Source organism: Mycena indigotica (assembly GCF_014461135.1).
Source record: "Mycena indigotica strain 171206Taipei chromosome Unknown Mind.scaff0010, whole genome shotgun sequence".
Lineage (NCBI taxonomy): Eukaryota > Fungi > Basidiomycota > Agaricomycetes > Agaricales > Mycenaceae > Mycena > Mycena indigotica.
In genome coordinates this window covers 3,229,569-3,242,582 of record NW_023503009.1, presented here as the reverse complement: position 1 = coordinate 3,242,582, position 13,014 = coordinate 3,229,569, and the positions used below count along the sequence as shown (strand labels likewise).

General features: G+C 52.2%; 1 protein-coding gene across 1 annotated transcript; it reads left to right on the top strand.

Annotated features, from left to right (window-relative positions):
* Nucleotides 1–184: 184 nt before the first annotated feature.
* On the top strand, nucleotides 185–903 carry MIND_01144800 (uncharacterized protein; the record flags this gene model as incomplete). The annotated part of the gene is made up of 3 exons (XM_037367980.1): nucleotides 185–411; nucleotides 471–759; nucleotides 814–903. 3 exons carry the CDS (start codon nucleotides 185–187, stop codon nucleotides 901–903), a joined length of 606 nt encoding a protein of 201 aa, XP_037215812.1.
* Between the last annotated feature and the right edge of the window lie 12,111 nt (nucleotides 904–13,014).

Below are 13,014 nucleotides of genomic sequence, written 5' to 3'. Positions count from 1 at the left end.
GAGGCAGCTCTATCGAATGAAGAACAGCATCGACTTCTCTTAGCACGTCAAAAATATTCGTCACGCCGTTTCCTTGACTATGCTGCTGGTGAACTGAAGGGCAAGCTGGACGACCGCTTGGTATTCGATACTTTCAAAATTCTCCAAAAGGGCGAAAGTACAGATTGTTTTATCCAGCTTTACGATGCCTGCCGGAAAGGCGACCTTCAAAAGCAGCGAGACTTTCTGCCAAATGTGTGTTGTCCTTGCTGACACGCTCCAACGTAAAGACACAACAAAGAAATTTGGCGTCCGTTACCCTAAAGATTATCTCAACTTCTGTATCCTACTCCGTTCATATGGTGCCCAGTCAGCAAAGCAGTTTGCGCTTATTGCCGGCCAACTTCCCATGCCTTCCCCACGTCATCTGCGGTGTGTTAATTTCATGATCATTCAATCCCTGTCTCAAGAAAATTCCAGGGCACTTGTAGCCAATTCAGAGGATGCACTTCAGAATCCCAATCTTACTTTCGAGAATTTGGCACGGTTAAGCGTCTGGTGACGGCCATCAAGTATAACGGGCCAGTCTGTGTTGCGGGAGACTGTACAAAAGTGCGGACACGGCTTACCTACTCCAGCGAGTTTGGCGGGCATATCTTGGGAAGCGTTCTCCCCTTGGAGGAATGCATCGCTGAGACACCAGATGATATCGACAACATCATTTCGAAGATAATCAAATCTAAAACGCAGGCGTCCCAAGTTCGAGCCATTCTGATTAAAGTGAGCTCGAGTCTGTATATATTTATAAAGTTGGATATACGATGAATCATCTAGGCCGTGCCAGCATTGACAAGACATAGTCCTCCCAAACCTGGCCGAGAAGAATGTCCACCAAATAAACCCACTCTCTGTTGGCTCATTTAGTATCATGTTCAACGGTACACGGTTCTACCTTGGAGAAGTTCTCGACGTCTACAAACGAGGATCAGGCAGTCGTCACGGCTCAGTCGAAAATGCGTTATCTACATCAGGCCTGTCATATCTGTCCATGCGCGTGTATCTTGAGCTCGGAACGGTATGTCTACTTGTATTGTCTCTTCACAGCAATTGAATGGTATTTCAGCATGCCGCCGTAACTATTGGCAATGATTCCGACTCGGAAGGCAGTGATATGGAAGACGACAGCCCAGCTTCCCTGTTCTCATGCTATGAACGCAGCGCCGCAGATCTATACTCACGCAAAAATCGAGCATTTAATGTTCCATTTGGGACGTGGGATTCTTCAAGTGGCCCCTTCTGGGGCAACTCATCGCAAACTGACAGAGGATGCCGAGAAGCGTTGGATCATGCTGACGAGGCCCGGGAAGCCTTCAAAGGAGCTAAAGAAGGCAGTAAAGAAGGTCATATTAAAGATAAAGGTGCCAGTATCGTAGCTACTTGAAACTCGCTCAAATCTGATTAAAATTGCCTTTTTGGGAGTAGTCACATCATCTGATGATGTGTGGCGATGTCACTACCCTTGTCCGAAACTGGGTATTTGAGACCGAAAAAAATGGGTATTTGAGGCCCAGATTCAGGAATTTTTCGGACCACCCTTTGGTGGAGCTTCCCGGGGCCTGAACAAGCGGAAGGGGAAGGAGCAGGAGAAGAAGCAAGGATCTAGCAAGAGGAAGTAGCTAGTTAAAACGGCCAATTGTAGATAGAAAAATGGCCTTTGTAGATAGAATTTGAAGTCCGTGATGAGTCCGAAACGAGAGTGAGTGAGCAAGTAAGCAAAGAACCGGAGGGAGTCCGAAAGGTTTAATAGTCCGGCCCAGGCTTGTCCGGGTGTTGACGGTGAAAACTGTCGATAAGCTCTTGAGCTTCTAAGTCGTCAGCGCCAACCCACGTATACTGCTCGTCAGTATATTCGTAGCCCAACCACTCCACGTAGTACCGGAGCTGAACCCGGTACCAATGATCGATTTTAGAGTCAACCACAGCCTTTACCTCGAAGTGTTGTTCACCATTGACTTCAACCGCTGCCGGAGGCTCGTCCGTACGAGTCGGGAACGGATTAGGATAGTGAGGACCCGGGAAGCTCCACCAAAGGGTGGTTCAAAAAATTTCCGGATTTTGGCCTCAAAAACACATTTTTTTGGGCCCCCAAAACCCATTTTTGAAGAAGCATCGTGACATGTCACCGTGTGACACTTGCTAAAAATGGTAATTCTTGCAGGTGTCAAAAAGTGTCTTGCGCCGCTTTTACCTTTGAACTAACACTCTTTGGGGTGATTTCCCTCCCAAAAGGCATCTGGTACTCAGTTAGATGCTGGTGCACATGTCAGTCTAAAACTTTCCTGTGAACCTCCCTGGGGCCTAAAAAACCCATATTTTGAAGAAGGTTTTCAGAATTTTTGTCTCAAAAACCCATTTTTTGGACAAGGAAATCGCGATTTTTGGGCCTCAAAAACCCAAATTTTTGAATCACCCTTTGGTGGAGCTTCCCGGGTCCTGGATAGTGCTTTTCGAGTTGAGAGATGTGAAAGACCGGATGGACTCCGGCGAAGCTTTTGAGGCAAGCGGAGTGTATAGGCAGCGGAGGAAGGTTTGGCAATGATCTCGTAGGGTCCAAGGTACTGCTCAGAGAATTTGGCGGTAGGGCGAGTGGTAGAAATATGTTCAGCGCTAACGTAGACACTTTCACCAACCTCGAAGATCGGATCCGGAGTGCGCTTGCCGTCTGCCGTCTCTTTGTACCGCTCCTGAGCGGAGGAGATCTGTTTTCGAAGAAACTCGTGAAGGGATTCCAAGTCAACGACGTAGTCCTTGGCGTAAACATTAGCCACATCTCGTTCAGGATGAATGGTAAGAGATGGATTGTAGCCTTTGTTAGCGAAGAACGGAGAGACTCCGGTTGACGCATTAGGTGCGTTGTTGTAGGCGAATTCGGCAAGCGGAAGCAGGCGGTCCCAGTCGTCCTGTTGGTACGAGACGTACATGCGGATGAATTGTTCGAGCGTTTGGTTAGCGCGCGCTCGATCTGTCCGTTAGCTGACGGATGCCAACCCGAAGTGTAGTGAAGCTCCATGTTAAGTAACTCGCCTAATGACCGGAAGAAGGCAGACACGAACTCCGATCCACGGTCAGAGGACACATGGGAAGGGACTCCATGTTTAGAGAAGATGTGAATAAGGAAGAAGTGGGCTAGATCTTTTGAGTTGACGTGTTTGTTGCAAGGAATGAAGATAGCCTGTTTGGAGGCGCGATCAACAATGACTAGAATGGAGTCAAACTCGCCAGATTTTGGTAAGCCCTTGATGAAATCCATCGAAATAGAATGCCAAGGTCGTTCCGGCACCGGAAGGGGTTTAAGTAACCCAAACGGTGATGAGTGCGGAGTGGGGACTGCAAATGAGCTCTCTAACTAACCAAACCAACAAAAACAACCAAAACTCCACTTGTCGTAGAGAGAAAGATGTATAATGTCGAGTAGGAAAAGTCACAAAACCCAAAAAAATCGTCAACTCCTTGTGCGAGTACAGGCCCCTGTGAACAGAGCCTTGGCACAGATGTGTAAGGTTGTAGGGTAGATACGAGTTTCTTGCGAAAAACGTTGATTTGTCGTGCCCCAAAGCGTACTATCGACGAAACTCAGCAATAGAGAAGCGCCAATACGATGCCCGGAGAGTTTATACTCGTTGGATCAGGACTAACTGCCTTAAACCCTCTGAGTTGTCTCGAGTCAGGAACTAACTGCCTTAAACTCTCGACCAGCAACCGAAACCCAATAAACAGCAACCGGAACTCTTGTATTCAGCAACCAAAACCCTCAACCAATAATCCTTCCGACGCGATGATACTATTTCGAAAGAGCTAGCAAGATAGATTGACGAGCTAGATCCCCAGATGCACCTAGTAGAGCGGGGCAATCCGTGAACCTGCCAAATACAAAACAGAGATATAAATACTAAACAGAAATTGATAGAATCAGGGAAAATCTCGAGTAAGAAAAGTAGTCCATGTGCATAATTGTATAGGTTTTCGCCATACGGCCCAGAGTCGAAAATCCAGGTCCAGATGACTGGTATCGCGTGTATTGGAGTCAATGACCTGTGTAAATCTTCCGTGTTCGCGACCATCTAGTTTTGCTTGTGAAGAATCCCTCGATCTTGAGTAGGATAAGTGGATAGCTCTGCTTCCCAGCTTTCGATTGACACCCATAACTCGTATCTTGTGCATATGGCCTCAGCGGTGGTTGTCCCAACTCTCCTGGCGCATTTCCAATGTTCAGATGATCTGTTCCTCGACAGTGTTTTAGAGTCGCCGTTGATCACAGGTCCAGGCCCCAGTCAATTGAGTAGGTTTTCGCCGTTTAACCGTCCCTTGGCACTCTCGACCCTCCAGCATGATCCGAAACCACGTTCCAATGATGTCAGTCGTCGATACCAACAGAGATAGGGGTGTCCCTTATCTAGGAGAAGTCGATCTCGAGTCTCCACCGAGCGCCAAACCGAATATGCCTTTTAGAATACACTCCCTTTGGGTATTTTGCGTAGAATTGGATAGATTCTAGCGTAGAACGGGCTCTGCGAACTTTTCCTAGTCAAGATTTTGGAATCACTGAGAGCAATTTGATAGATTTTGACTGGAGTTTGACTGGTTCTTGTGCAGGTAATTCCCTAGTTGACCATTCGGGACTCATGTCAACTCTGAGACGTGCGCTGAGCAACAAAATCGACAAAAATAGTCGTTTCCTGGTCTGTCCCAGACTGCGGCTTATCAACGGTTTATGTTGAGGCTTCTTACAGAGAACGCAAGATTGCACATAGTCACGGACGAAGGTCCGCAACTCCGGCCAGGTGTAGTCGCGTCGTCGTACGAGTTCGAGAGTGTGATTTTGCCCGAAATGGCCAGAAAGAATATGGTCGTGTTTATGTTGAAGGACACGTACCCGCAATGCATCGGAGCCCGGACCGGTTCCGACCAAAGGGACATAGATACGGTCATCAAGTCGTAGAAGACCTGAATCGTCAACAGACGAAGAGGAACCTGACTTTGCAGCCTTAAGACCAGCGGAAGCCGCAGAGTCGTTCGGAAGAGCTGCGAGGATGTCTGTGTGCAGCTTCTCAGTATCCATTACGACCGTTGCTCGGAGGACAACAACATCCTTGAGATACGATGCGCGTAGAGACCTTGCAAGTTGTTCAGTAGCAAAAATTGGGCGCAAATTTTGCGGATTAACCTTACGGTAATCATTATCCCCCTCTTTAGGGTAGACATCCCATTGTCTAGTTAACGCATCGGGTTTTCCGCCCAGACGGCCCGGACGGAAGCGGATCACCATATTAAAATGGCAAAGGTACTCGGACCAGCGGACCTGATGACGAGTAAGAATCTTGGTAGTAGAGAAGTACTCAAGATTCTTGTGATCAGTAATGACATCGATCGGAAGCGGAGCGCCCTCCAGGTAGTGGCGCCAGATAGTGAAGGCATCGAAGATAGCCAACAACTCTTTGTCGTGCACGTTGTAGTTGAGTTCAGCTGGACCAAGGGTTCGGCTGCGAAGGCAACCGGATGAATGTCGCCGTCATCCCCGTTGATAGAGAGAATAGAGGCGATGGCATAGTCGGAGGCGTCCGTTTCGACAGTGATTTGCCGACCAGGCACCCAATGGTGAAGTACTGGGGACTGTTTAAAGGCATTCTTAAGTGTATTAAACGCCGTCGTCCGACCAGTTCCACTTGGTATTGGCTCGCATGAGACGAGTCAACAGAACGGTAGTGTCGGAGTAGTAAGGGATGAAACGTCAATAGAAATTACAGAACCCAAGAAAAGACTGTACGTCTTTGACCTTGCGTGGCACAGGCCAGTCGACGATAGCCGCAACTTTTTCCGGAGACATCCGGAAACCATCAGGTGAAAGGATATAGCCCAAGTACTCACAAGACTCCACACTGAACTCGCATTTTGATAGTTTGCAGTAAAGTCCAGCGTCACGTAAGCGGCGGAGTACCTCCCGTACATGTTTGCGGTGCTCGGAGGGGTTGTCCGAATAGATTAGTATGTCGTCAAGATAGACAATGACGCACACATCCAACATATCCGCGAAGAGGCTATTGACGAAAAGCGTTGAAAAGCCGAAGGCGCGTTCATGAGGCCTCCAGGAACAACCCTCCATTCGTAAGAACCATACCGTGAGCGAAACACTGTTTTCCACTCATCACCCTCCGCTATGCGGAGCAAGTGGTAAGCATGACGCAAGTCCAACTTCGTATAGATCCTAGCTTGACCTGGAGCGTCGAGGAGATCGGAGATGAGCGGAAGCGGATAGCGGTCGCGTTTGGTGATGCGATTAAGACCATGGTAGTCGACACAAAGTCGAAGAGAGCCGTCCTTCTTCTTAGTGAATAGGATCGGAGCACCATGAGAGGATTTAGACGGGTAGATGAAGCCCGCCTTGAGATTCTTGTCGATGAAGTCGCGTAAGGCTTCGAGTTTGGCTTGAGAGATAGAGTAGAGGTGTCCGATAGGCGGAACAGCTCCGTCCTCAGTCTCGATGTGCAAGTCGAACTCTCTATGCGGTGGCAGATTATAAGCTTCAGTCTCTGAAAAGACTTCAGCGAAATCGTGATATTCGGAAGGGAGTCCGTCAGGCGGGCCAGAAGTTAAGGCCGCATTACCATGGACCGTCGGAACGGTGGTCCGTAAGGTATACTGAACGGTACCTTCTTGACGAATAGCTGCCGAATAAGCCACAGCTGAGACAAGAGAGATGTGAGGGGCAGAACGAGGTGAAGTGCCTTGACGAGAGGCCAAATCCATAGAAGGATCAGACTCCATAGAAGGAAGCAAGACAGGTGAAGGTGATGAAGGGGTGTTCAGAGGCGACGGAACGGTCGGAGCGGTGTCGACCGGAGTGTAGAGGATGGTTTCTGAACCAAGACAGGCGTAGTCGCCAGTTGTGTCGACACAGGATCATTAGTTGGAGTGGAACGGAAAGAGACACTGCCTGCGGACCAGTCAATCAACGGATTGAAGCAGTGCAGCCAGTTGTATCCAAGAACCAGTTGACTAGGAGGATCAAGACGAGTGACATAGAAGTCCAAGATCTGAATGTCGCCAGAGGGGGAAAAGAATCGGTAGCCGGACCTGGCTCCGAATGATAGAACTAGAGCCGTCGAGATATCGGAGCTTAACGGGCGCGATCGAGTAAGGCACAAAACCATATATTTTACACGCCTGAGCAGATATAAAACAGTGAGAGGAGCCAGAGTCGATGAGAGTCCGTAAGCGGGAGTTGAATCCCGCGGCAAGTGATGAAAATACAGAAATATGCGTGGTTGAATACACTTTGGGTCCGGAGAGCGACTCCGAAAGAGGTCCGAGGGCGTCCACAGCAGAGAATAAGTCGAGATTAAGAGCGTTCGGGGAAAGAGAGGAAGCGTTGAGAAAAGTCTCGGGCCAAGTAGGGCCACTGCCAGAGTCAACGCAACCCTGATGGAGTGCAGAGGTATCAGGGCTGCTGTCTATTTTTTTTTTTGACTCGGCAGCGTCAGAGGCAGGAGCAGCCTCCATGGTCGAAGCTTTGGCCTGAGCATTGGCCGGACGCTTCTTGCAATTGTCAGCCGTATGACCCTTACCTCCACAATAGAGGCAAAGGCCCTCTTTGATCCGCCGCAACTTCTCCGCAACGTTAAGACGGCCACCCTTTAAAAGGTGAGAGAACGACAAAGTCTTACCCCCGGAGTTGTTTCCGTTACCGGACCCGGAGCCAGAGGCTTGGTTGCCCCGTTCGACTTGTTGCCATTGCCGTTGTTGTTGCCTTTGGAGTTGGAGTTGGACGAACCAGAAGTTCCAGTCGATGAAGAACTGGATCCCAAAGACGACGAGTTGTTAGACCCACCAGACTTCTTCCCACTACCCTTCTGGTTACCGCCACTGGAGCCAGACCCTCCAGAATCCTTGAGGTTACCCTCTTGGATTATCTCCTCTTTGCGTCGCCAATAGCGAGTGTTGATCTTGACAGCCGCTAGGCGTACGCCGACCAAAGTGTTCGCGTAATCGACGCGAGAGAGTTCGTCCTTGATGCGTCGAGGGAGACCTTCGTAGAATTGGGATCGGAGAGCCTCCGGACCCCAGAAAGTGTGAGACGCGAGATGAGTGAACTCGATGACATAGGTCGTGATCTTGTCCTCGCTCTTCATCCTGAGTACGCGGATTGCTGCCTCCGCGTCGCCCACCGGATCAGCCGGACCGAACATAGTTTGGAACTCTGATAAGAAGAGGTCCAAATTACCGTCCCAGTACGGAATGGAGTCCGGGTCGTCGCTGAACAATTGAGGTTCAAACCACGACAAGGCATTACCGCGAAGGTAAGAAAGGATGTAAACAATCTTCTCCAAGTCCATAGTGAACTCAGAGGGGCGTTCAGCGAAATGCAAATAGCATTGAGTGAGGAAAGGACGAAGCTTTAAAGGATCAGAGCCTTCGAAAGCCTGTGGATTACGGAGATTGGACTTTCCGTTTCGAGACGTCTTGAGAGAGAATTGTTGAGCCATGGCCGACATAGAGTTGATCACAGCAGCCAGGGCAGCCAGACCAGAAACGATGCTAGCCGCCATTCTCTCCTCCGTTAGTGGGTCTCCTTGGTGCCGGAGCAGCAGCACCAGGATCGCCCGGACCACCAGGCGGGTTACCTCCCGGAGGACCTCCGCCTCCAGGACCACCGCCGCCAGGACCACCAGGTCCGCCCGGGTCCGCCGGGGCCACCTCCGGGGCCACCTCCGGGGCCACCTCCGGGGCCACCTCCGGGGCCACCGCCGCCACCCGGACCATCCGGTCCGTCAGAACCGTCAGGACCATTTGGGTCATCTGGACCTCCAGGGCCACCGGGACCTTCACCAAACGGACCGTTACGACCGCCAGGGGATCCGAGGCCATCTTCACCATTATCTGGCCCACCAGGATTAGCAGGACCAGAACCAGTACCTTGTTGTTCCTCTGTATCAACAGGAGGAGGAACATTTTCACCTTGTTGCTCTACTTCCTCATCGATTTGGGTAAACCGGTTGTGATCCGGTATCGCCGCGGCCAGTTCGTGTCAGACTGCGGGTCGGGCCGTGCAAGGACTTCTCCTAAGGACGCGCGCCCGGAACAGAACAGACGGATAGTCGGGCCCGCAAGGTACGGCGGGCGGGGGTAGATCGAAACCGAAAGGGCCCGTGAACTCGGTCCCTTGCCTTAGTTGGTGGGCGAAGGTTCGAATCGGGTCGTGTCGGGCCCGATGAGTCGATAACGTCTCCTTGCACAGAGTAAGGTAGTTCTTCAGACGATCTAAGTGATAGGGTACAGGGTACACTATCGCGCCTTATATACGCGGGCCCGCAAAGGGGGTGATCGGACACCCTGGCCTCTCCTCCTACTCCTCGCTCCCGTTCCTGGCCGCAGAGGGGACGATCGTACATCCCTTGCGGGCCAGGCGCTACTCCTGACCTCCTAGCACTCCTCCCCAGTCCCCTTGTGTCGAGTTGGGCTCGGCAACGGCTCGATGTGTCGTTCTCGGTCACGTGCTTCAAATTTCCCACGTGTGCGTTCCTCCTACTGGGGTGCATGTTCCCCGTCGTCACGTGCTGCGTGCTACGGGCCCGCGATGGCCCGACACCAGCGCCGGAGCGGACAGGCCGGGTCTTATCCGTGACAGTTCGGCCGGAATGGTTCCGTGCAAGCCAGTAACATCAGCATTAAATTGCCGAATAGGATTGTTGATTGGGAGAGGCGGAACAGACGGATCCAAATAGGTCGATGAGTGAGGAGCGGAGTGTCGTCCGAAGTTTGGTTCTAAGGACTAACATGCCGAGGGATGCAACGTGACGTATGAAGCGCCTTGAGGCAACGGAGAGGGTGAGACTGGATATTGTAAGGGAGAATGATGAACAGGAGGGGTGTTGTAAAGATTCCCAGGTGTCACGGTTCGGGTCGGGCCGTCCGGGCCCGCATACCGCCGTCCTCCTCGACGTTCCCCCATTCTTCCAACCCCTTCCCTTCACCCCTGCGGCCCTACGCAGCACCCATCCGATCCGCCCTGGGACCTGGCGCCCATCCGATCCATCCCTAATATCGTAGTGTATAAAAAACCGTACTTACAAGGTGTAGTTGCTAGGCTAATATCGTCTATTCTCCGGGCGAATACCCATCTCTCGTGCTCCTCAGACCCTCTCAAAGTCGGACCCCCCGACGCCCCGATACGGCCCGAGCCCGACGTTGACAGAATATTAGCCTCCCCCTACGAACACAAGAAGCGCGACAAATGTCTACCGAGCACGACAGTATGATGGGCACCCCCGCAAACCAGGGGGACGAAGCGTGCCCGATTCATGGCCCTGGGCCATAACGAACAACAGGAGTTCCTGTTCGCCCATCTGTTCCGAACGAATCAGGAGATGGAGCAACTCAAGGCAGAAAACACCGCCCTGACAAATCAACAAGTGGTCCTCGAGGCCGAGCTGTCCCGAGTAAACGGGGAATGCGCAGCTGTACAGCAGGGAGTCATGCAGAGCTACGATCTGCTCCGCCAAGCCAGAGAAGACTTGGCTCATCGGCCCCACGGGGGGAATACACGAGGAACCGTCTCTCCCGGGCAACGCCAGCGAAGTAGACGCCTTCCTGGCAGATTGTTGGTTGGCCTTCGAAGCCAACACGAATGTTTACAACGACGAGGTGCGAAAGATTTCATACGCGCTCTCCTACATCAAAGGCGGAAACGTGGTCATGTGGAAAGAAAACGTCTCCCAAGCCATGAAGCTCCGCACCGCCGCAGCCTATACTATGTACGAAGGCTTCGAGAAAGCCTTTGTGACGCTGTCGCGAAGAGCCTTCTGAAGAAGAGAGGAAGTCGATGATAATCGATAAGAGGGGGTCGGATGGCCATTGGCCTCCAATGGCCACCCGACGGTCGACCCGTATCCTACGGCAGGAGGGAGCAGTTGAGCGTACTCGGGCAGTCGGGACGGGTCCGCGAGAAGATAGAAGAACGAGAAAGACTGAGGAAAAGTAGATGGTTAAGTTGCTGCTGCGTGACGCTGGTCACGCCTTGCGTTACAAGATCTGTGACTACTGATGATACTGCTAATCTGATAGATGTGATACTTCTGATGTGTGATTCTGAGTCGTATAGTTGGTAAGTCCGCTACTGACGCGTCACAGCCTTCATCGCGGCCTTCCATGGGGAAGCTCACGCCGAAATCGCGCAGCAGAAGATGGAAACCTTCGTCCAGACCAAAGACATGGACGCGACTAGCTATTTCATGGTACTCAACTCTCTCAACAAAGTCGCGCACTACGACGACGTTAACCTTATTTGCGTTGCCAAGAACTGTATGCTCCGGGGCGTTACGAACGCGGTCTACCGAAAGGACACACTCCCCGATACCTACGAGGCCTGGAAGGCAGAGGCCATCAAGCAAGACGGCGCACTCCGCCGCTACCGCATTTTTGACGAAAGCCAGAAAGTTAACTACCCTCGGGCCAAAACGCCCCCAACAGCGCCTGCCCCCGCCAAGAGCGGGTTCAGCAACCGCAAGCCGTTCAACGGTTGGGCCCGAAATGCGGCGATCAGCGCCACCGGACCGACCGTGGCCGCACCCCGAGGAAACGGGGCAACCACGGTCGCACCCCGAGGAAACGGGGCAACCACGGTCGCCGGACCCTCGACGGGGACCCGGACCTATGGAGATCGACCGGGCCCAGGCCCCCGCTACGGCCTGCAGCACTCGCTGCTACAACTGCGGCCAAGAAGGACACATCAGCCAGTGTGGAAGGGTGGAATATCCCACAGGTAGTATTTTACATATCTCTTATTACTCATGTACTACTCCTATTCACCCCAGTATTTAGCTTAGCTGTAGATCATGATGACAAACACGCTTCCTTACCCAGAGGCCCCATCGTGTCTGCGCCAGTGCTTTCGAGTGTCCCACCGAGGACAAGCGCCAGTGTACCTGTTTCCATTCCTACTCGACATTTCGACTACATTCTTACTCCTCACCTACTCCTACTTCCTCCCTCTGCTCTTCCCCATCTTCCTGACGGCTGGATAGCCTACGACCGATACTCTGACGAACTCGGGGTCCCCGCTTGGACCCATTGGCACTTCTTCACTGGATGTGCTCGAACCGGGCCGCATCGGCCAACCAGATCCGCGCTATCTTCTCAGAGTTTGTCAAAGATAACGCGGATAAAGCGGATTTTGGCGATTGTCGCGAGTGAAGCCTATGCCCTCGCCGATGTATACCACAAGTGTCTCTAGTTACAACCCGCATAATCGATATTCCGTGTTGCCAATCCAGAGATACGTGGGACCAGATGTAGAAACCAACCCCGAACAACAAACCCCGCAACCCACCGTTTCCACCCGCAAAAAAAACCCGCATAAAACCATACGAGACACCCCGAGGCCCACTTGGAAGAGTTGGCCCGCGGCCAGCGCCGAGAGGCTTGTCGCGCAGATTCGAGATCAGCCCGAGAAGGCTCGTTCGAAACTACAACAGTGGATACACCCGGCCCGACGAGCCGAGAACGGGCCCGAACTGGAAGAGTTCATACGAACGGGGTACGCCCCCGACGTAGCCAAAGCTTTGCGACAACTACAAGATGCTCCCCCCTTTCGGAAAAGTGAAGGCACCACGGCCACACGGGTAGCCGTCACTCTTCAAGGGGTCAACGACCTCCGCGGGTACTCGGTCGACGCCCTCCTCGATAGTGGAGCCACCTCCGAGTTCATGCACAAGCGGTTTGCGGAGGACTCGCAACTGGAACTCGAAGCCCTACCGCACCCAGTCCCAGTGTACAACGCCGACAGGACGATCAACGCCGACAGGGCGATCACCCACGTTACCTGCTTACGGGTCACCATTCAGGACCACTCTGAACTTCTCACGTTCGCCATCATGATCACGGACACCGGGAACAGTGATGTGATCATCAGGCATCACTGGCTCAAGAAGCACAATCCCGTGATCGACTGGCGTGAAGGGGCGATCGCCTTCACCCGATGTC